General features: G+C 38.5%; 1 protein-coding gene and 1 pseudogene across 1 annotated transcript; one reads left to right on the top strand and one right to left on the bottom strand.

Moving 5' to 3' along the window:
- The first annotated feature begins 3,152 nt into the window (after nucleotides 1-3,152).
- On the top strand, nucleotides 3,153-5,458 carry LOC108261180 (kelch-like protein 10; annotated as a pseudogene).
- A 20-nt stretch (nucleotides 5,459-5,478) lies between these two features.
- Nucleotides 5,479-6,877, bottom strand: LOC128630408 (kinetochore-associated protein 1-like). Its single transcript, XM_053678943.1, has 2 exons — nucleotides 6,430-6,877; nucleotides 5,479-5,950 (listed from the first exon to the last, which is right to left on the bottom strand). The coding sequence occupies exons 1-2, from the start codon at nucleotides 6,487-6,489 to the stop codon at nucleotides 5,681-5,683; spliced, it is 330 nt and encodes a 109-aa protein (XP_053534918.1). The 5' UTR covers nucleotides 6,490-6,877; the 3' UTR covers nucleotides 5,479-5,680.
- Nucleotides 6,878-25,104: the final 18,227 nt, after the last annotated feature.

Below are 25,104 nucleotides of genomic sequence, written 5' to 3'. Positions count from 1 at the left end.
TTCCAAGCTGTTTTTTATTTTATTTTTATTTTATTAATTACATTATTTTTGCAGACCCAGCAGATACAGTCAGGTTCATAAATATTTGGAAATTGGCAAAGTTATAGTTTTTAAAAATATATTTTTTTTACCACAGTATATTGGAGTGGAAATAAAATAATATCCATATTCATTCTTTCATTCCAACTCCAGTATACTGTGTTCGACAGCTAAAATAATAACTTTGTCAAGTAACGAAGAGGAAACATTAGCATTGTCTGTGCACCAAAAAAAAAGAGAACCTCTATGTTATGTTAGTATCAGGGTACTGGTATTGCACCTCCCCATAGTCCACCTCCTCTGTATTAAAGGTCATTTTAGATAGCAACTATAGAAAATATAGTAGTTTAAAAAAAACAACACCCTACTACACACTCGTCTCCTCATGCTGCAAGTGCACACTGGTTTTGGCCTAGTAGGGCGAGTAAGGGGAATTGAACACAAGATTTGGGATTCCTAACGCAGTTTAGTAGTAACTACATATGTTCTAGTGGAATAATAATACTTTACTGCTGAGACAATAGCTCCACCTACAGGAAGATGTCTGCAAATAACTCTACAGTACATGTCTATTTTAATTTTAAAATAGGAATTCCATCCATCTTCCCCTGCTTACTCCTTTTCAGGGCGCGGGGGAACCTGGAGCCTATCCCAGGGAGCATCGGGCACAAGCCAGAGTACACCCTGGACAGGGTGCCAGTCCATCGCAGGGCACATTCACACACCCATTTATACACTACAGACACTTTAGACACGCCAATCAGCCTACCATGCGTGTCTTTGAACTGGGGAAGGAAATGGGAGTACCCGGTTGCCAAAAACATTTTCAGTACACCTTGGTGTAGATTTTACAAGTCTCTAGAACTGTACTGAAGCATTATTCTTATAGAAGAGATTTACTTCATTTGTTTTGATGATGGTAGCAAGCAGTGTCTAACACTGGCAGTTGCATTGCGATTTGATTACTGTGAAGATTATAGCATATGATTTACATTTTAATACTTAAAACACCAAGGTGTACTGAAAATGTTTTTGGCAATGTTCTACTAAGACACTTTATATCGGCTTTTGATTTAATTTGCCAGCCAACTGTGAATAAATATTCACAACAGTCAGATTTCAAAGCAAGGCAATTGTTATCAATGCTGTCTTTGCTTAATAGGTCATACTTGCTTGTAGTGCAACCATTAGCATCCTTTTAAGCTGCCTCCACTTGTCTTGCAGTGCTTCCTTAAAGCTGTCTGTCATGAGGAAGTAAAATACTGGGAAGATGACACTGAGCCTATGCAATTAGCCGTGTCACTGCGAAAACCGAATCGATGTAGTCTACGATGCACGGTGACAAATTTAATTCAGGAAGCCGAGAGGCAATGCGCACAATCCTCATTATATGGATGGGTGTGTAGAGCACCAGAAACATGATTGCCACAGTCCCACGATTCTTACTGGCCCTTGGAAGGATGTCACATGCATTTCCTCTCTTTTCATGAGCGATGACACTGCAGCAGTTGTCCTACAGCCATAAAAAAAATAGTGTATATATAATTACTGTACATAAAGGGTTCTATTTTCATGTTATTGCAGGTATAATTTGCTGGTTAACACTAGCATGATGCTTTTTTGTTGGGCGGATTAAAGTAGTGTCACATGTGCTTCCACATTCCACATTTCTTGACCTCCCTGAGATGCCTTAGTTTTAATTTGATCTGCTCTGAAATTATGTTCTCAAAACAATAAAAAATAATTAGAGTTTGTATGAAGCAGATTATTTATTATTCACAGGTGTGGGGCTTTAATTCTTTTTAAGCTTTCAACCCTATTTTGATTCATAAATTGTTTTAATTTATTAGCAAAACTGCGCAATTTAGAATGAATGTTGTATTTGACAGTGTTGAAAGAGTTGCTGTGAACTTAAGTTCAGAGGCATCAAGATTAAAAATGTGCACTTGTCCAAATGTTCTACATAAACATATACAGTGGGGTCAAAAAGTCTGACCTTTTTTTCTGAGGTTTTTTCATTTAAAATTTGAAATCAACAGAAGGTCATGAAAATTCACAATGAGTCACAACTAGTGATTGGGATGAATAGGTTGTACAGTATCGTCCCATTAGCTCAGGTATTCCAGGTATGTCAAGTATGTAATACTGTTCATTACTGTAGCAGGTGGGGAGTCGGTTTAGCGGAAGTCTGCAGAGGGTCTGTGCTTATTTTCGTTTTCTTATATGAACAAGCTGTTCTCTCTCTCGTGTGTGTGTGTGTGTGTGTGTGTGTGTGTGTGTGTGTGTGTGTGTGTGTGTGTGTGTGTGTGTGTGTGTGTGTGTGTGTGTGTAAAATGTGTCATTTAGAGGTGAAGAGACAGGACACAATCGCATGAGATCAGCATGTTTATTAGGGCATATACAAAAAACATAGTCATGAATCAATGTATAGTCAGTTAAAAAGATTAAACTATTGAACTGGTAAAGAAGAACCCAAATTTCTATAAAACACTAGTTTAACCTCCTGGGAAACTGCTCTACCCTGGAAATAATCTAAATTTAATCCGTAGCAATAAATAATTTCAAGACATGTGGTCATGATTCTTACAGAACAGTGAGAAATAGTTCCTTTCTACACCTCTCTTTGGATCAAATATTTATTCTTGTTACAAATATAACGTTAGAAATCTTCATCCTTAATTCTCTAGCAGGAAAAAAAGTGTTATTTAGAGTGTGTAGTGTAATGATATAAAATATCATATGACACTTTTTGTAATAAAATAATATCTGTAATAAAACCTACGTAGACCACACTAAGTAAAGAACATAATTAGCATTTCATTTAAAATGTCATGGTGTCAAAACTTATAGCAGCGGTCATCAGTTCAGAATTTATTTCTGGTGTAAAACAGCTAAATGTTTTAAAAGGTTACTTAAAGTGGACAAGTTTAATTACTTTTCTCACCAAAAAGCTGGAAAGGTAATGTTTATCTGTATAAACATACATCTCTCTCTCTCTCTCTCTCTCTCTCTATCTATCTATCTATCTATCTATCTATCTATCTATCTATAAAGCTATTAAACAAACAAATAAATAAAAAATACAGCCATTATTAACTATTTCATCATCAATATTTAATCATTTTAATATAGGATTAATTCTACTTGGGAAATTCACCCTGGGAGGTGTTTTTTTTTTTAACAGGAAAATAAACGGTTCTTTACACCAGACCTGTGCATTTTGGACATGCGCAGGATTTAAAGCTGTTTTTAAAGCATTTCACAGAGACTGCTCCTGTACTGCAGGTGTCTGTCAGGTTCACTGCATCCTGTATGTATCCGTGGTCACAAAATTAGAATTGGAAGCTTGGAATCATGAGCTGTTATTATTCTGAAATGTGGAATCAGAGTTGAAAGGCTGATCTGCATCAACACAATCCACATTCAGATGAATGTTGTACATTCAGTAGCTCTGACCTGCACAGAAAATGAGTAAACAGGAAGAAGAGAAGGGAATGGAGAGGAAGGTAGATGGGATGTCCTGCAAATTCATCAATGAGCTGCGGTTAGAGAAGCAGCTCTGTGACGCAGTCATCGTGGTGGACGGCGCCGAATTCCACGTGCACAAGATCATCCTGTGCGGCTGCAGCCCATACTTCATGACTCTTCACCACCGGCGGGTACCCTCCTGATAAGCTCAGGTACAGCATCCCTAACGTTTCCGCCGAGATAATGGAGCTGATCGTGGAGTACGCGTATATAAGACGTGTTAACATCACGGAGAAAAACGTGTTTAAGCTGCTGATCGCTGCTGATTGTCTGTTGTTGAACAGCCTGGTGAACGACTGCTGCGTGTTCCTGAAGGCTCAGCTGTGTCCCGAGAACTGCATTAACATCTGTCGTTTAGCTCACTCCTACTTCTGCGAGAAGTTGAAGCAGCAGGCCTTCCGGTTTATCTTGCACAACTTTGAGGAGATGGTGCGCCTCTCTGAGGAGTTCCTGGATCTGACGGTCGAGCAGCTGAGCGAGATCATCGAGAAGGACGAACTGAACGTGAAACAGGAGAGTGTGGTGTTTGAAGCCATCTTACAGTGGATCAAACATGCGCCATGGAAACGGAAAGCGCACATAGGAGTGTTACTGCCCAGGGTGCGTCTGGGGCTATTGACACACGATTACCTTATGAACAATGTGAGCAACAACGTTTTAGTGATGGACGACATGACATGTAAGCTGATCGTCACCAGCGTTCTGATGGGCATCGATGACCTCAACCCGAGCCTTCCCCTCAGCTCTGATCTCCAGAGACTCCGCCTGCCCAGCGCCGTTCTGCTGGCCATCGGTGGCTATGGCCACAAGAATCTCAATACAACTCAATACAACTGTACAAATGTTTGTACAAGAAACATAGAAGCGTATGATACGCGAGCAGCGCGCTGGGTCAACGTCACATGCAACGACGAGAGTCCACGAGCCTATCACGGGACGGTGTATCTGAATGGCTTCGTGTACTGCATCGGAGGATTCAACAGTGAGGGTTTCCTCAACAGTGTGAGAAGGTTTGACCCCATCACCAGAACCTGGGCTCAGGTGAACCCCATGCACTCTTGCCGGTGTGACGTGAGCGTGTGTGTGCTGGACAGTCGTATCTATGCGATGGGAGGATTTGAAGGCTTCTATCATCTGAATACAGTAGAGCGATATGAACCTGAGAATGATCGGTGGTGCATGATCGCGCCGATGCACGAACCAAGGAGTGACTCTAGCGCTACAGTACTGAACGGCAAAGTGTACATATGTGGAGGGTTTGACGGGAACGGGTGTTTGTTCACGGGGGAGTATTACAGTCCTCAGACGGGAGCGTGGACCCTCATCACCCCCATGATGATCAGAAGGCGTGGACTGGGCGTGGTTGCGTACGGAGGATGGGTTTACGCTGTCGGGGGAAATGATGGTGTTAATCAAATAAGCAATGTAGAGGTGTATAATCCTCAGACCAACGTGTGGACACAAGGTCCAGCCATGATCAACCAGCGCAGCAACTTCGGCATTGAGGTGCTGGACGATCTCCTGTTCGTTGCTGGAGGAGATAACAGCTCTACCTCCATGGATGAAGTGGAGTGTTATGATAAGCAGACTTCTGAATGGCATGCAATCGAAAACATGGGGATTTCTCGCCGTGGTCTGAGCTGCTGTGTGCTGTCTGGTTTACCCAACATGGCAGAGTACGCTGCTCCCCGAGATGATCCCTACAGAGTCCCTCAGAGCTCACAGAGCACCAGAGGCTACCTCACACCTCCTGCCAATGTCTGAGACCTACAAATAAACCTCTTCCTTCATCAGCTTGGCTTGAGCAATTATTCGATTCTTACATTACTTACGGAGGCTGCATTTGAACAGACAATAAGGAAATGTAAAGCTTCAGTGCTCCGAGTTTGACAGCAAAAAATTCACATCTTGATCTACACCATGAAAAAAAATTCCGTACATTCTCCAGACTTTCCAGAACCGTGCCTCGCTTGCTGACATTTAGGCACATCATGATTCTAAATGACCAGCAACATCAGTACATCAACCCTAACCTTTCATGAGTCCACACTTTCATGAGTATAACCATTAAAAAAGAGGCTATTGTACATCCTAATAAATATTCAAGTTGCAATCAAAATGGTGCGTGATTGCTTGAGTATTGGTGCTTAGGGTCTGCATGGTCAGATTTACTCTCACCAGGGGAGGTCTGTCCAGCAGGACTCTTCACGTGCTCCACCAATGAGCTGTGCTCAAACAGAGCCACGATGAGACGGCCGGGCAGTCCCGTGAGCTTCAGCAGCTTCAGGCAGTCCAGCTGAAAAGTCATGAACACGTTCTCTGTGGCTGACCGCTGATACTGCAGCTTCGAGGTGAAGCTCTCTCCCCTCGTCTGTAGCTCCTCCTACACACACACACACACACACACACACACACACACACACACACACACGAAACAAATCCATAAACAAGTGCATTCAGTAGATCATAAAGTAAGTAGAGTCATTTATGCTGTATTAAATATATACACTGTACAGAAAATATAAAATGATGCCTAATATTTTTGTAATAGTTGTTAGCCAACAAAAGAGCCTCTCTGTAAATGCAACAGGACTGCAAAAGAAAAAACAAAGCAGCGACCAGTTATATTAAAGCGCAGAATAAAACTAAGACAAACATGTATTCATGGAAATGACATGACTTTAAGGCTTAACCAAGATAAGTGGAAAAACAGTTTGGTCAATAGCGATGGGAAGGAAAGACATCATTGCAAAATTTGTTTATAAACAAAACACTAAAGATTCATCTATAAAAGAATTAAAATAAAAACTCATACATATATAGATTTATTTTATAAAGCATCTTATTCCTGTGGTAACAAACCTGTAGCGTATCAGACTTCAGCAATGTGTGTACGAGGTCCAAGCTGAATTTCAAACACATGGTTCTCTCTGCACCTGTAAGCAAAGCAGCGGGGCAAATTTCTATATTTATAATAAATAAATCTATTCATGATAGATTAATATAATCAGTGATTAGACAAGGTTTATAGAGGCCAATCGTAACAAAACTCAGTGGACCGGTTAGACTCTTGACCCCAGAGGTCTGTGCTCAATTTGAACCCAAACGGCCACTGGGAGGCACCATCACATTTTGTTTTGTGTGTGGATTTTATATCATGTGATGTTTCCCACAAACACAAATTCTTTATATCAAATTGTAGATCTCCTTATTTTGAACAACTGTGCCTCAAGAACCACTGCTGTCAATCAACTTGCTGTCAACTCATACATACAAACTTATGCACACACACATGAACTGGTGTGACTAACAGATCAGATCTTGTGCAATTTGTAAAAATAAATAAATAAAATTATTATATGGACACAGTGACAGGGGCACCTTCATAAAGTTTTGCATAAGGTCCCCAGACGTTTAGGACAGTCACTGGATTTAGTTTTACACATTAATTTATAAATATCTATCGAATCAAAATGAAGCCATGTTTTTCATAATTGATGTACAGATAGGTGGCAAATTAAAGGAACACCCTTAAGAAAGGAGTTAGGGGTGAGGGCATTTTTCTGGCATGGTTTGGGTCCACTTATCCCCTTAAAGGAAATGGTCACTGCACATCAATATAAAGTGGTTTTGAATGATCACCTTTTTTCCTATGATGAAGCATTTCTATCCTGTTACAAACGGACAATGCACCATCCATAGGGCACAAGGGGTCAATGAATGGTTAATGATGTGAAGGATATGTCATGGCCTAACCTGATCTCAACCCAGTTGAACATCTATCGGAGATTTTAGACCAATGTGTTATGTCTATGTGATGTCTTCATCATTATCAAGACAGCAAATGATGATCTTTTGGAACAATAGTGTACCATTCCAGCAGTACAATTCCAGAGACTTCTAGAATCAATGCCAAGGCACATTGAAGCTGTCCTGGGAACACATGGTGGCTTAACACTGTTTATTAAGACAGTGTTAATTTTCCCTTTAATTTCTCACCCATCTGTATAATGTCACTGTCACATGGAAACCTAGCATCTCCAGATTGGGTCATTTTTCCTTCTTTAAGTTCTTTATAAAACAATGCTATTGGTCACCCTTTACATTTAACTGTGGGTTTCACAAATATTTAACCAATGAAAAGTATTAAAAAGTGTTTGTGACTAAATCTCAATCTCTAAAACTTTTGGTAAAGCCTCATAACTCCACCCCACCTACATGTTGAAGGATTGATGTGCCACACAGCAGAGCTGAACGTAAACAGTGATCTTGAAGGTACATAAAGAACTGGTTGCTTTGAATAAATACAGCATTTTCTTTCATCAGTAAACACCAAGTCTGTAAAGGCTTTTTAAAAAAAAATCTAACATTAATGTCATTTAAAGTAACATTTTTTAATGTACAGCCACAATATCAACTGTAACAGTTCAATGCACAAAATACAGGGTTTTATTTCCTGAAAAGTAACAGTTTGTCATATGAGGTTTCCACCCGAGAGTGACAACATGTACAGTGTCCTCCACTAATATTGGCACCCTTGGTAAATATGAGCAAAGAATAAAACCTTTTGTTCAAAAAATTCACAAAAATACTCTGCTCTCATGGATAAACAATTGCAAACAGGTTTATTAAAAAAATGTTACATGGGTGCACAACAATTAAAAAAAATTTTTTTTTATTTGTATAGCGCTTTTTACAATAGACATTGTCTCAAAGCTGCTTTACAGAAATATCAACACGGTGTACAGATATTAAAAGTGCGAATTTATCCCAACTGAGCAAGCCACTGAGTGGCGACGGTGGCAAGGAAAAACTCCCTAAGATGTTTTAAGAGGAAGAAACCTTGAGAGGAACCCGACTCAGAAGGGAACCCGTCCTCATCTGGGTAACAACAGTTAGTGTGAAAAAGTTCATTATGGATTTATATGAAGTCTGTATGGCGTTAGGAGCAGCCGTAGTCCCAGCAGTCTGGAATTAGAGAAGATTTGAGCTCCATCCAGAGGCAGAAAGGATCTGGATCTCTAGTATCTCCATAAATTCGTGTGGGGCTCGGCGAAAGGAGAGAGGGAGAAAAAAGATTATTATGACTGCGAAGTAGTAGAACAGAATCTAGTCAGGGTAGGCTTGAGTAAACAAATACGTTTTAAGCTTAGACTTAAACACTGAGACTGTGTCTGAGTCCCGAACACTAATAGTTCCATAACTGTGGGGCTCTATAAGAGAAAGCTCTTCCCCCTGCTGTAGCCTGCACTATTCAAGGTACCGTCAAAAAGCCTGCGCCTTTTGATCTAAGTAGTCGTGGCGGATCATATAAAACCAAAAGGTCGCTTAGATATTGTGGCGCGAGACCATTTAGTGCTTTATAGGTTAATAAAAGTATTTTATAGTTAATGCGAGATTTTACTGGGAGACAATGCAGTATTGATAATATCGGTGTTATATGGTCGTATCTTTTGGTTCTAGTTAGGACTCTAGCAGCTGCATTCTGGACTAACTGGAGCTTATTTATATTCCTACTGGAACATCCAGACAGTAAGGCATTACAGTAATCTAATCTAGAGGTGACGAATGCATGAACTAGTATTTCCGCATCATGTAGTGACATTATGTTTCTTATTTTAGAAATATTTCTGAGATGAAAGAAGGCTATCCTAGTAATATTATCTACATGAGCATCAGATGATAGACTGGAGTCAATAATCACTCCAAGGTCTTTAACTGCTGCACATGATGAAACAGAAAGACCATCCAGAGTAACCATGTGATCAGAAAGATTTCTTCTAGCTACACGTTAGGCCTAATAAAAGTATTTCTGTTTTATCAGAATTAAGTAGAAGGAAGCTGGTTAACATCCAATGTCTAATGTCCTTTACACAATCCTCAACTTTACTAAGCTTCTGTCTGTCTTCTGGCTTCACTGAAACATACAGCTGTGTATCATCAGCATAACAGTGGAAGATAATTCCATGTTTACGAATAATTTGACCTAGGGGTAGCATATATAAAGTAAAAAGCAGTGGGCCTAAAACAGAACCCTGTGGAACTCCAAAAGTAACCTCAGTACGCATGGAGAAGTCTCCATTTACATCTACGAACTGATAAAGATCTGTGAGATAAGACCTGAGCCAGGAGAGGACTGTTCCCTTAATACCAACAACATTTTCTAATCTATCAAGTAGAATAGTGTGATCTATAGTATCAAAAGCTGCACTAAGGTCGAGTAACACAAGCAGCGAGACACAACCCTGATCGTAGGTCAGTAGAAGGTCATTTACTACTTTAACTAATGCTGTCTCTGTGCTATGATGAGGTCTAAATCCTGATTGATACATTTCATGAATGTTATTCCTATCTAAGTACGAGCATAACTGCTTTGCTACAACCTTTTCTAAAATCTTAGAGATGAAGGGGAGATTTGATATTGGTCTATAGCTGGACAATTGAGACGGGTCAAGATCAGGTTTTTTAATCAAGGGTTTAATAACTGCTAATTTAAGTGATTTAGGTACATAGCCAGTGCTTAGGGAAGAATTGATTATATTTAGAAGTGGTTCAATTACTCCTGGACAAATCTGTTTAAACAAACATGTAGGTACGGGATCTAGAATGCAAGTTGATGAATTTGCTGAAGAGATTAATGTAGCTAGTTCGGTCTCTCTAAGGGGAGCAAAACACTCTAAACATTGATCTGATATTGCTACACTGTCATGTAATGGGTTTGTTACAGTACTGTCCGGTTTTAATTTAATGGCCTGTATTTCACGTCTAATATTTTCAACCTCATCAATGAAAAATTTCATGAAATCTTCACTGCTATGTAATGATTGAGTGTTTCTCTCTGTAGTGGTTTTATTCCTAGTTAATTTTGCTACTGTGTTGAAAAGGAATCTAGAATTGTTTTTGTTGTCTCCTATTAAGGTGGAGAAATAGATTTTTCTAGCATCGCCAAGAGATTTCCTATATTTCAGTAGGCTCTCCTTCCATGCTGTTTGAAATATCACCAGTTTGGTTTGACGCCATTTACGTTCTAATTGTCGAGTTGTCTGTTTTAAGGTTCGCGTTTGATCGTTATACCAGGGTGCTAATTTTTTTTCTCTAATTATTTTCCTTTTGAGTGGAGCCACTCTATCTAGCGTGTAGCGGAGTGTTGACTCCAAGCTTTCAGTCACCTGATCAAGTTCTATGTGATCTGATGGTGATCCAAATCTAATTGATGTTTCTGTGAGGTTATTTATGAAGCTCGGTGCAGTAGCTGATGTGTAGGTACGTTTTACGCGGTAGCGAGGCGAGGTGGAAATATTATGATCAATATGTATTATGAACGAGATAAGATAATGGTCTGAGACAACTTCAGACTGCAGAAAAATGATAATATTTTCTATACTCAGTCTGTATGTTAGTATGAGGTCAAGAGTGACAATTATTGGCACCCCTATGAATCCATGAGAAATACAGTATCTCACAAAAGTAGTACACCCCTCACATTTTTATAAATATTTGATGATATCTTTTCATGCGACGACACTGAAGAAATGACACTGTGCTACAATGTAAAGTAGTGAGTGTACAGCTTGTGTAACAGTGTAAATTTGCTGTCCCCTCAAAATAACTCAACACACAGCCATTAATGCCTAAACTGCTGGCAACAAAAGTGAGTACACCACTAAGTGTAAATGTCCAAATTGGGCCCAAAGTGTCAATATTTTGTGTGGCCACCATTAAGTTCCACTGCAGTGGCTTAGTAGGTGGCTTTGTACTCAACCTATTTGCATTAAAGGAATTAGATATCATTTTATGTTAACAATATTTTCCCCTTCACATGAAGCCATTGATTTCTAATAATTTGTCAATTATATGAGTGTACGATATTGACCCATAGAGTAGATACAAGTAAAAACCAGATGCAATTTGTCAACTTTGCTCATTTATTTATCATCAGTAATCACTTCATCCTGCTCAGGGTCGAGGAGGATCCAGAGTTTATCCAGGATTAATGGGCAAGAGGCAAGAATATATCTTACATCAGTCCATCACAGGAGACCACAGACACACACACACAGACACAGAATCACAGACTCATTCACACCCTGGGGCAAGATAGCATAGGAGATTCACCAACCAGTAGGTCTGTGTGGTGGGAGAAAACCTGGAGGAATCCTGCACAGACGCAGGGAGAAACTGCAGTTCCACATAAACAGTATCCTGAGCTCAGGATCGAATCAGGGAACATGGAGCTGTGAGGTAAACTGGTTTACCTCATGAACCATACTCATACACAATATATGGTAAATCCACTTGGAGGAAGGAGTGGGGATGATTCATTCATTAATAATTATTAGGGCTGCAACTAACCATTATTTTCATAATCGATTAGTTGGCCGATTATTTTTTAGATTAATCAGATGGGGCGGGGCAAACTTTCAGTACCATTTCTTCTTATTTGAAATAAAATCCACAAACTGAGTTTTACTTCAGACTAAAACTTTACACAAGTGTTTGTCCAAAACAGAAAAGAACCAAATTCAAACACACACACACACACACACACACACACACACACACACACACACACACACACACACACACAGCAGAATATATATTATTAATTAGGACTGTAGTTTAATTCAGTGCTTTTTGTGCAGCCATGAAAATAATGCATAAATACTATAAAATAAATTATATAAAATTTTGTGTTTGAATTAGACATTACAGATCTTACTCGCTCTACACTCTGTATCAGTGTGTCTACACAACGCGTGATCGCAACGAGGCCTCGTTACTAACACATCACTTCCATTATAATAAACAACAGAATTTACACTGCAAGCGCGCAGATACAGCATATAATGACAATAAACTTACATTAAACTAAACCTTTTAAGCAGCATGCACCAGTTTCCCCTGCCTCTTACACACAGTGGATATGAACATAACTTTGTGCTCCGCGGTGTTTAATATAACATGCTCCCTGCATTTCTGATTTTCTTCCTCAGTCACGTGATGATTTCTCCTCCATCTGATGGAGACTGACATCATGGGAATAATAGGTAACGCTGACAGAGAGTAAACTGGAGAAAGTCAGAGTCGGTGACTCTGAGTGTCTGCTAATGCTTGCGTACGTATGACGTCATGCGTCATCGTGACTTATACTACGGTTAGTAAAAAAATCGCTAGTGATATATTTGAGATGATATTACCTTTCTAAAATCCACACAGTAGAGTATACAGACAGTAGAGTATACAGTGCATAGTGTAAGTGTACAGTACTTAATTTGGGACACAACTTTAGTATTTACTCCCCGAAGCGTGTTTTCTGAACAGAAGTAACGTAATGCCAACCATCTAATCCATAATGAGATTCATTACAATAATTTTCATCATTGATTATTATACATTTTATTGATTAGTTGTTTCAGCTGTAGTGCAAATATATAAATATAAATGATTTGACTTTTTTTTGACCCAGTGTAAAATGTTAAAGAGCTATCTCTATATCTCTAGATATAACCATGCGGTATGTTAGATGGTGGTATGCTGTCTTCAATAGGACTATGTGAGCACAAACAAACACTGAAATCTAAGAATGTTTTTTTAAACAGATAATTAATAAAAATGTGTCCGCACAGGTCTGTTAGATCTTTAACATAAAACAGGTAGTGCAATAATGGAAAAATGGTATAAATGTAAACATAACATGCTATGACTGAGTATTCAGCAAATTAGCTTATACCAAAAATGATCATAGCAGTTATAGTGATAGCAGCCAGGTAAAGTGTATTTAAAGTGCATATAGTGACAGTAAATTAGATCCTATGTTTTTTAATAATACAGTACAGTATAATTCAGTTGTTCTATTAGTGCAATTTCAACCAAAATACAGTTGAGTGTAAAAGTTTGTACCCCCTTTTGGTTTCTTTTGGACAGAAGGATGTTAAATGTCCTAAACACTACAAAATTTGACTGTAAGTAGAAGTTAATTTTATTATCAGACTCAAATATCCATGTTAATATTTTTAATACTGCTCATTACTGTTAAATGACTTGAAAGAGTCAACACATCGGATGGTCATGGCAGGACCTTGATTTTGTGGTCAGTAAACCAATTGTGTGTTGATTTTGATGTATGTTTTGGATCACTGTCCCGCTGGAAGATCCAACCACGGCACATTTGAATCTTTTTGGCAGAGGCAGTCAGGTTTTTATTTAATATCTGTTGATATTTGGTAGAGTCCATGATGCCATGTATCCTAACAATATGTCCTGGTCCTCTGGCAGAAAAACAACCCCAAAACATTAAAGATCCACCACCATAGTTAATTATGAGGGTTAGTGTATCGGCAGGAACCCTCTTGAGCCACAACACAATGTTCAGGCAAATTGGACCGGCTGTTTAGTTAAAATGGGCCAATATAAAAAGATAACAGGTAATTTCGACTGAAATCATTTTAATTTTAACAGTAAATTGACACTATTGTGTTGAGTGTGCCATAGCAACAACACCGTAAATATATTTCATTTAATAGAAAGCACATCTTCTCCACAGCTCTCGTGGTACAATGAGTTGCACTGACAACAGCACACCCTAAATGTTCCCGCTGCATTGAATGCTGAAGGACTGTCGTGGTCTCTCCTTTCTCCCCAGCAGTAACCTCCACACAGGGTTTACCCACCTCCCCAACCACACGGGTAGAGTAAAACTGGACTTGCAGGACAAATACACCACAACTCCACAGATGTGATGGAACATCTCTGATTGCAAGTTCCTCCAGCAGGTCTTCATACTGTGGAAACCACTTTCCTAACGCACTACATTGCTGTATGGTTCAAGCTGCTTGGTTTGTTTCCTGCTCTCCAGGTCCTCCCTCAGTAGAGTATAGGTTGATGGTAAACTAACTGGTTTCTCTTCCATTATTATTTGTAGTTCCTTAGTTAAATCTGTGACCATAGGCACTTCTACTGTTTGTTCTGCATGTTGTTTTAAGTTCCTTTCTCCCCTTTTTCCTTTAGGGCCAGCCTGTGTTGGGGTTAACGAAAGTCTGGCTTTCCTCTCTCTACCGAACCCCCTATTTTCCCTTACGGTCCCCACATAGGAACCCATAACAGGTTGCGTACTCGGTTTAAGAGGTGGAAACGATTCAGGGTCATTGAAGGATTCAGCCAATGGGGTGAGTGACTTTTTTGGCATTTCTGTTAATATTGATTTCAGGCACTGTGCTGAACTCGCTGTGAATTTCTTTCTATACCTTGTTTTGCTCCAGGTTACAGCGCTGTTGAAAGCCTGGATGTCCAATTCTCTTACTTCAGACAAAATGGTTGCTATTACTTCATCGTCGTGTTCTTTTAAGATCTCTATATTAATGTCCATCCACTGTGCTGTGTTTTGATTGACCTTTTCCAGTGTTGACTGGTTTGGAGATGGTTTAATGAAAGATTTTGTGACCTGTCTGAACACACTTGGTGGATAAGGATTAGCCGGTGTTGTGGCTGCCAGAATTTCTGAATGATGTAGAGCCTGTAAGAATTTGAAATATTTTGTCAGTGTTAAATCTACAGCAGTTTTTGATTTGAGACACCTTGAATTTGGTTTTCACTTACATTTGCAGGTTTCCTTATCGGTCCAGAGTCAGCCAAGACTTCAAATCTGTTGTGCATAATGCATAATGTAGTGTAGTGTGTTGTGTATAAAAATGACATGAAATAAACATGAGGGAGACTTAGTATGAGTAATATGTAATTGCAAAATCATTGCGAGTGGTATTGGCAGGCAAACAGAATGGATAGGGAACATCTCCAACTTGAAATCTAAAAAAGGTCCATTGAGGAAAGGAATTCCGTATTATAAGCTGATGTTTTCCGACTTCACTAACCAATTTAAAGATCTAAACATCGATTGGGTGGAAGACTCGAGCAAAGAAATATATATTTTAATTGTTCATCTAATTTATAGTAACCCTGGGGCTTTCAGAAATTTGGAGGAAGACCAAAACAAAGAATGTCAGAGAGAAGATAGTTTGTATATATTGTAACCCTAGTTTTGACAGGTATAGGTCAAAGGTCAAAAAGATACACATTCTAACTCTCTATATCTAGATCAAAGGTCATGATCATAAAAATATGAATAGTTATGTTAAATCTGGATCACATCCATTCATGACCATATATGGTGCTGCCATGTGTGTTTTTCCGCCCCACACGTTGCGCACACCTGGTACATCTTTTCACATAGAATATGAAACTCTCTGTGGTAGGACATAAGAATATATATAGTTTTGTTAAATCTGGTTCACATCCAAATCGTGACCATACCTGGTACGACCATTTGTTCCCCCCAACCCCCCCCCCCCCCCCCCCCCACACACACAGACACACACACACAGACAAAAGTTGCATAGTCATGTTTTTCCTCTTCACATAGAATATGAAGCTCTCTGTGGTAGGTCATAAGAATATATATAGTTTTGTTAAATCTGGTTCACATCCAAATCGTGACCATACCTGGTACGACCATTTGTCCCCCCCCCCCCCCCCCCCAACCACACACACACAGACAAAAGTTGCATAGTCATGTTTTTCCTCTTCACATAGAATATGAAGCTCTCTGTGGTAGGTCATAAGAATATATATAGTTTTGTTAAATCTGGTTCACATCCAAATCGTGACCATACCTGGTACGACCATTTGTCCCCCCCACCCCACCCACACAGACAAAAGTTGCATAGTCATGATTTTACTCTTCACATAGAATATGAAGCTCTCTGTGGTAGGTCATAAGAATATATATAGTTTTGTTAAATCTGGTTCACATCCAAATCGTGACCATACCTGGTACGGCCATGTGTATCCCACATTCAAACAAAAATATGACGCACACAAACGCACTTTATTTTCACATTATTTAAAAGGAATTTAAGTGTTATGTACTAAATTACCATAATTATGAGCACAAGTTGTTAAGTTGACAATCATTTTTAAAATTATGTTTCTCCATTTAGATTGTCTGCAGTAGAATGCAGTCTTTTAATCCAGGAAAAATGACTGCCTTTAAGTTTTATAACAATAGTAAGTAAAATCCAGCGTGATTTACATTACAAATCTCATACGTAACATCTCTGCAGGATTTATAGACGGTAAAGCACTGAATGAAATGAACAATATAGACAAAAAATAAACACTCTGTGTCTACTACTTTTATCTCTCATAGAACTATCCACAGTCCAAAGGCTGTGGAGCTAGAAGGCTACGCGTGCGAATGACAAAAGATTTTTAAAAATAAAATAAAAAATGTATCAATACATGAAATTAGATTACACAATGTAGTTGAGGTTTACATGAATAAGCAGAAATGTAATCATGCTTATCTTTCCTATAGCACAATTGAAAAGCTATCTCTAGATGAACAGATTTGTCAAATGAAATTTTTTCCTTCTTTTCCACTGCTACGGTAAACTAAAGAGTGGATATTCAAATGACACTGCTAAATATGACTAGCATTAGCTACGTGTACTAGTGCAAAATAGTCCATCAAATGTATTAGCAGGTGTAGCCTATACACGAGTCCCACATGTGTGTATGTGGGTGTGGGGGGTCTGCGTGCGTGTGTGTGGGTGTGTTAGAGAGAGAGAGAGAGAGAGAGAGAGAGAGAGAGAGTCGAGTGTTTCCTGGGGGTTTGCTGACCAGACTGCTTACAGTGTGTTTATGTTAATGAATTAAGGTACGAGTCGTGTGTTTTAGGGTTTAACGATCCCTACCAATGTGTACATTTGTGGTTTAAGTGAATCTTTGTTTCTGAAATTACTTCTGTGGTAATTATCAGTTTGTGTAACTAATCTAATCTAATCTAAAATACTAGACCTGGTGACTGAATGTGTATGCATGTGTAGCTCCCTATGTGTATGATCCATGTGTAATCCTTCTGTCAAGAAATGAGCAGACTGAGGTTTGTGAAATAATTGAACTATTTATTGGCTACGTTGTTGAGAAAAACACTGTGATGTGTAAAACATTTCTACAGTCCTTCAAGGCTGTATGATGTCGTTGTTCTCTTTTACTGAAAGAAAGGTCAAAACCATCGGTGTTATTCGTTGTGGAGACTGAAGTGACAATATGTCTGAAGAAAATGAAAATATGAATTACATATCCTACCTGCTAACCAGGTTATTTTAAGGGTGAAAAAAACTTCTTTTTTTTTTAAAGACGGTGTTTTAAAAGAGTCGTGCATTTTGTTTAAACTATAAACAAGATTTCAGAAAATGGTCCGCCAACGAGGATACTTACACAGAACTATCGCTAAATACATAAGCTTTTGTCTATGCTTTGACATCCCATGTCCCAGCAGTACATTTATGACCTCTGATGACCATGTGGGTGTGCGGGGGTGGGTGTGTGAGATAGAGACACAGGTGTTCTTTCGGGGGTTTTGCTGACCAGAATTCTTACAAATGTGTTTGTTAACGAATTAAAGGGAGTCATGTGTCTCAGTGTTAAAATAGTGGTTAAGACGTCGTAGTTAAAACACAGAAGAAACTCTGCAACTATCTGTTACAATGTCTGCTCCGAGAAATCCTAATACCATTAGAAGATTGCTGTGTATTCACCAACAAGAGGACCTGTTGAAACGAGAGAGGGCCTGACTTTTGCTCCAAATTTTTTTTTTTTTTTTTTTTTTTTAAAAACCAAGAGGTTAGTTTGACAATTTATTAATGAAGGTAATGTAAAGACGTTGTTGTTTAACCCTGAGCAGGGCGTCAACAGCTCCAAAGATCCTGTCTTAAGTCCGAGGGTTTAGTTAGGAGGTAGAAAAACATTTAAAGATGATGTTTTAAAAGAAACAAGTGTTTCATCCTTAATGGTAAAAAAGAAAAATGTTTGTACTCCAATATGAAATAAAACGGTGGAGACACACTGAGTACATTTCTGTTCCACAGTCTATAAGGATCCCCAAACTTCATGTAGTGTGGAAAAATATATACACCCTCCGTGACTACGTTACTTAAGGTTTAAACATTTTTATTTTGTGATGGCAGCGAGACAAAACGGTTGTGCATTTGGTATGTGGTGATTTTAGAATTAGGCCCCAAATGTCAAATATGTTTTGTGTATGGCTTCGTCAGGCAAAGATCACGATGGTATGGAAAGAGTATACAAGAGTAATTGGGGTGATCTAATGCTTAGGACTTGTACAGTACTTCAGCTCGGGAACGTCCCACCATGGCGTTCAGAGAGGCCTTATCTAAGGTACAAGTATATATAATATAGATCAGATCACCAGTCTGTCTTTACCCACTCCTGATCTGGGGGTTCGGGGGAGGGGGGGGGGGGGGATTACAGTTCAGGCATATTTCCAACAGAACAGAGTATTAGACATTTAGTTCTAAAAAAGGGGTTCTATGAATTAGTAAATGGGTATCTCTCTCTCTTTATATCGCCATTACAGCAGTGTTTAAACAGATAAAATGAAATGGGATAAGAGGGGTCCGATGCTGTTGCGAAGGTGATCCTGCACAAGGACACGTCTTTGTAACTGTAAGGGACGAGTCAACGTAATCCTTCACATGGTATTCATAAGGTGCCATAGGTTTCTGCTTCTCTATGGGTCATGCTGAAGTTTGAACAAAATGGTTTGACTTAATATCCGCAGCAGTAGTGCACAAGTCATTTCTTCCTAATTTTTTTTATTAACTTTTATTGTATGCCTAAATGCAATAAAAGTTATTTGACAGATTCAGATGCTCCTAAACAAATTATTATAAAGTATGAGTTGGTAACTGATCAACAAAGACTGTACTATCATTTCTAATATAATGCATTAAATATGGACCACTATTTTCACTGAAATGTTTCAGAGATTTTTTTTTTTTTCACTAGTTTACACTAAATGTCTAATATTCTGTTCTGTTGGAAATATGCCTGAACTGTTATCCCCATCCCACCCACCCCCAGATCAGGAGTGGGTAAAGACAGACTGATGATCTGATCTATATTATATATACGTGTACCTTAGATAATGCCTCTCCACCGTTTTATTTCATATTGGAGTACGACCATTTTTCTTTTTTACCATTAAGGATGAGACACTTGTTTCTTTTAAAACATCATCTTTAAATGTTTTTCTACCTCCTAACTAAACCCTCGGACTTAAGACAGGATCTTTGGAGCTGTTGACGCCCTGCTCAGGGTTAAACAACAACGTCTTTACATTACCTTCATTAATAAATTGTCAAACTAATCTCTTGGTTTTTAAAAAAAAATAAAATAAAAAAAATTTGGAGCAAAAGTTAGGTCCTCTCTCATTTCAACAGGTCCTCTTGTTGGTGAATACACAGCAATCTTCTAATGGTATTAGGATTTCTCGGAGCAGACATTGTAACAGATAGTTGCAGAGTTTCTTCTGTGTTTTAACTACGACGTCTTAACCACTATTTTAACACTGAGACACACGACTCCCTTTAATTCGTTAACAAACACATTTGTAAGAATTCTGGTCAGCAAAACCCCCGAAAGAACACCTGTGTGTCTCTCTCTCTCACACACCCACCCCCGCACACCCACATGGTCACCAGAGGTCATAAATGTACTGCTGGGACACGGGATGTCAAAGCATAGACAAAAGCTTATGTATTTAGCGATAGTTCTGTGTAAGTATCCTCGTTGGCGTACCATTTTCTGAAATCTCGTTTATAGTTTAAACAAAATGCACGACTCTTTTAAAACACCGTCTTTAAATGTTTTTCTACCTCCTAACTAAACCCTCGGACTTAAGACAGGATCTTTGGAGCTGTTGACGCCCTGCTCAGGGTTAAACAACAACGTCTTTACATTACCTTCATTAATAAATTGTCAATCTAACCTCTTGCTTTTTAAAAAAAAAATTTTTTGGAGCAAAAGTCAGGTCCTCTCTCATTTCAACAGGTCCTCTTGTTGGTGAATACACAGCAATCTCCTAAGGGTATTAGGATTTCTCGGAGCGGACATAGTAACAGATAGTTGCAGAGTTTCTTCTGTGTTTTAACTACGATGTCTTAACCATTATTTTAACACTTTGACACACGACTCCCTTTAATTCGTTAACAAACACATTTGTAAGAATTCTGGTCAGCAAAACCCCCGAAAGAACACCTGTGTGTCTCTCTCTCTCACACCCACCCCCGCACACCCACATGGTCATCAGAGGTCATAAATGTACTGCTGGAACATGGGGTGTCAAAGCATAGACGAAAGCTTATGTATTTAGCGACAGTTCTGTGTAAGTATTCTCGTTGGCGGACCATTTTCTGAAATCTTGTTTATAGTTTAAACAAAATGCACGACTCTTTTAAAACACCGTCTTTAAAAAAGGTTTTTTCACCCTTAAAATAACCTGGTTAGCAGGTAGGATATGTAATACATATTTTCATTTTCTTCAGACATATTGTCACTTCAGGCTTCACAACGAATAACATCGATGGTTTTGACCTTTCTTTCAGTAAAAGAGAACAACGACATCATACAGCCTTGAAGGACTGTAGAAATGATTTACACATCACAGTGTTTTTCTCAACAACGTAGCCAATAAATAGTTCAATTATTTCACAAACCTCAGTCTGTTCATTTCTTGACAGGATTACACATAGATCATACACATAGGGAGCTACACATGCATAACATGTCCAAAATTCTAATACATCTACCACATTCAGTCACCAGGTCTAGTATTTTCTGATAGATTAGTTACACAAACTGATAATTACCACAGAAGTAATTTCAGAAACAAAGATTCACTTAAACCACAAATGTACACATTGGTAGGGATCGTTAAACCCTGAAACACACGACTCGTCCCTTAATTCATTAACATAAACACACTGTAAGCAGTCTGGTCAGCAAACCCCCAGGAAACACTCGACTCTCTCTCTCTCTCTCTCTCTCTCACACACCCACACACACGCACGCACACCCCCCACACCCACATACACACACACTTCAGATGTGTAGGACACTGTGTATAGGCCTACAAGACATTCCCCGGAAAATGTGTCTTCTAGTTTAAACAAAACTCTCGATTCTTTTAAGCAGCACTTTAAACATTTTACATCCTAAAGGGTTAGGTTTAGAAGGCATGTAATACGCGCGTTTCTTATAAAGCACCGTCTTTAAAACGTTTACCTCCTAAAGGGACCTATTTAGAAGGTATGTAAAAACTTTTTTTTTCTTTTTCTTTTTTTTTTACATTTCTTCGGGTATATCAATGTTTTAGAGTATTTATTTCAGTAAATTTTTATTCAAAGTCATGCCATTTTCTCAAAAAGTGCAATCAATAAAGTTTAATTTATTTCACAAACTTACATTCTGCTCATTTATGTTCACATTCAACCATCGTGTATTTTCTAACAGCGGAGCTATACAAAACAAACCCCCACAATCTAAATTTAATGTGGGGTTGCAAGATAAAAATTCTAATTTATTGAATTAATTAAATATTTAAAGTTGTACACATTATTTTGATGAGTTGTGTTGACATAATAATGTTGATAATTACATCAACTTAATATTGTGTGTAATTTCTGAATTAATTGATTTAAAACAAAATTTACGTTGTAGTACATTTACATTTATTCATTTAACAGAGTGTTAGAGGACCTGTAGACTGAACAAATACTAAGGACATTACAATTTGAATATCATTTCACTTACCATTAAATTCTACTAAAGCAATGAATTTGGGGCATGTTCTCAATAGTGATATGACCGATAGTGGACTCGTGTATAGGCTACACCTGCTAATACATTTGATGGACTATTTTGCACTAGTACACGTAGCTAATGCTAGTCATATTTAGCAGTGTAATTTGAATATCTACTCTTTAGTTTACCGTAGCAGTGGAAAAGAAGGAAAAAGTTTCATTTGACAAATCTGCTCATCTAGAGAGGGCTTTTCATTTGTGCTATAGGAAAGATAAGCATGATTACATTTCTGCTTATTCATGTAAACCTCAACTACATTGTGTAATCTAATTTCATGTATTGATACATTTTTTATTTTATTTTTAAAAATCTTTTGTCATTCCCACACGTAGCCTTCTAGCTCCACAGCCTTTGGACTGTGGATAGTAGATAAAAGTAGTAGACACAGTGTGCAATGTTCAGTAGGTCATATAATAATAATAATAATAATAATAATAATAATGAGTCTTTATTGATCACATATACATTACAGCACAGTGAAATTCTTTTCTTTGCATATCCCAGGTTGTTAGGAAGTTGGGGTCAGAGCACAGGGTCAGCCATGATACAGCACCCCTGGAGTAGAGAGGGTTAAGGGCCTTGCTCAAGGGCCCAACAGTAGCAGTGCTGCCGCCATCTTGAATCATATTACCGTAAATACTTAAATGTGCAGTCATTTGTTTCTTTTTTTCACTTTTTTATTCAATTCCTGCTTATTCAGGCTCAGAGTCATGTAGGCTGCATTGAATTTTATTTTAAATTCCCTCATCTCTTTTTTCAGTGACTTTATCACTAGCACGTTGCACTGCTTTCACGATTGGGGTGGCACGAGGGGCAGACCTAGCAATGACACAATCCCTGGCGTTCTCATGTTTTGTACTGTCTCCATGCTTCTTTACGGTTTCTTTTTTAAAATGACTCGAACTGGTAATGAACTCTGTTTACCAGCAATATCTTGTCCTGCTTTAGCACAAAAGGTGCAGTACATTTCCCTTTGTCATAACGTAACCAGGCGAAGTCTTGTAGCCAAGCTGATTTAAACTGTCTTGTCGGGATGAGAGCCGCAGGGACGGGAGAAGACTCAACTCGCTGCGCTTGGTTGTCATCATCTGTAAAAGATTGCACACCGATTGAAACGGGCTGGGATGACTCAAATGTCACTTGAGAACTTTCACTGGTCGAGTTGGTCTCAACATCGTGGGCATCTGATGTAGAGGAGGCAGGGTTTGGACAGGCAGGGGATGAGGAAAAAGTCTGATATATTTCTTGTCAGCTGACTAACGTTAGTTAACTACGCAGTTAGCTAGCCTACATATAACGGATAAATTCACATTCTAACAAACTAAACCACATCAAACTAAATTAAAACACCTTTAATAAAAGGCTCAGGCAGGGTTAGGTTAGGGGATGACTCAACCCAACACTCATTGGTGTGGGAGGTGGCACAGGCACAAAACCTTGTCCTTCATTCTGTATATATTTCTCTATATGTATTTAACATTCTATGAGAAAATATCAGTTGTATAAAAAAATTGGAAAATAAATTATATCATTTTTTTAATCTATATATTGTGTTAAAAATGAATTCTGCCACTTTAAAAAAAAATTATTTTCATGAATCTCATGAAAATGAATCAACGTAAATGAATCACATGAAAAATGTATCACTTGAATATGAATCTCATGAAAATGAATCATACGTAAATGAATCACATGTAAATGAACCATATGAAAATGAATAAATAAATAAAGACTTTAAAAGAAAATCTGTCTAAATGTAAGACGTTTTAGGTGAGGTTAACTATTGGGGCGTTGGAGGATCAGTTTAGAGAACATATTATTTGTTTCTGATGGTTAAGTTCAGGGTTAGGGTTGGCCCCTAAGTTTCAACATTGGAAAAAGGAGTTTTTATTGGTTAAAAATTAGGTGATTAGAGTTATTGTTTGGGTAAGCCCCTAGATTTCAAGATAAAAATGGTTTTAATGGTTGGAATAGAAGTTCTAATTGGGTTTAAGGGTACTGGATCTATGTTCCCCATCCCTATTGTCCAACTTGTACAGATGAAATTTAATCTGGCCCAAATTTAGGGCCGAACCAGGAAAAAGTTCCATTAATTTTGTCCATGTTCCCTCTCAGATCCTTCTTCCTATTGATTACTCCCCTCCCCCCTGAGAAGAAATGCCTTTCTCTCTATTAATATATACCCCCACACACATTTTATATATAATATTATATTATATTTATATTTTTGTGTCACGATATGAAGGTTGAGACGGATGCAAGTGCAGATTTTTCAAGTTTAATAAAGAACTTAACAAAATACAAAAGACACTGACATTGGGGCAAATCACTGTGGCAAAGACTAAACATAAACCAAAGAGAAAAACACAGCACCAGGGACAAAGGTAAAGAAGGACAAACGTGAGACAAAGAGTGCAGTAAAAACTGGCTAAATACACAAGTGCTTACCAGGAATGTGATCCAGGTGCAGGTGGTCATGTGACTGTGATGCAGTGGCTGCTGGGAACTGTAGTTCAGATTTCCTTCTCTGATTACATGACATAATGGTGAATGGTGTACTATGTAATATTACTCTGTGCGTGTGCGTGTGTGTGTGTTTATACAGAGGCTGAATGTGTTGGCCAATCTGGTTCAGGGTAACTTACCCAAAATACATCAGAGCATCATCACAGCTCTCATTACTGTGGATGTCCACGCCAGAGACATCGTCACGGAGCTCGTCAATGAAAGGGTACAGACGGCTACAACCTTCTCTTCAGAGCGAAGGGAATCATGGGTGTCGTCAGATCTGATTGGTCAGAAGCTGTTAATAAATCT

Source organism: Ictalurus punctatus, unplaced genomic scaffold (assembly GCF_001660625.3).
Source record: "Ictalurus punctatus breed USDA103 unplaced genomic scaffold, Coco_2.0 Super-Scaffold_100056, whole genome shotgun sequence".
In the NCBI taxonomy this organism is placed as follows: domain Eukaryota; kingdom Metazoa; phylum Chordata; class Actinopteri; order Siluriformes; family Ictaluridae; genus Ictalurus; species Ictalurus punctatus.
This window is presented reverse-complemented; position numbering and strand designations above follow the sequence as displayed.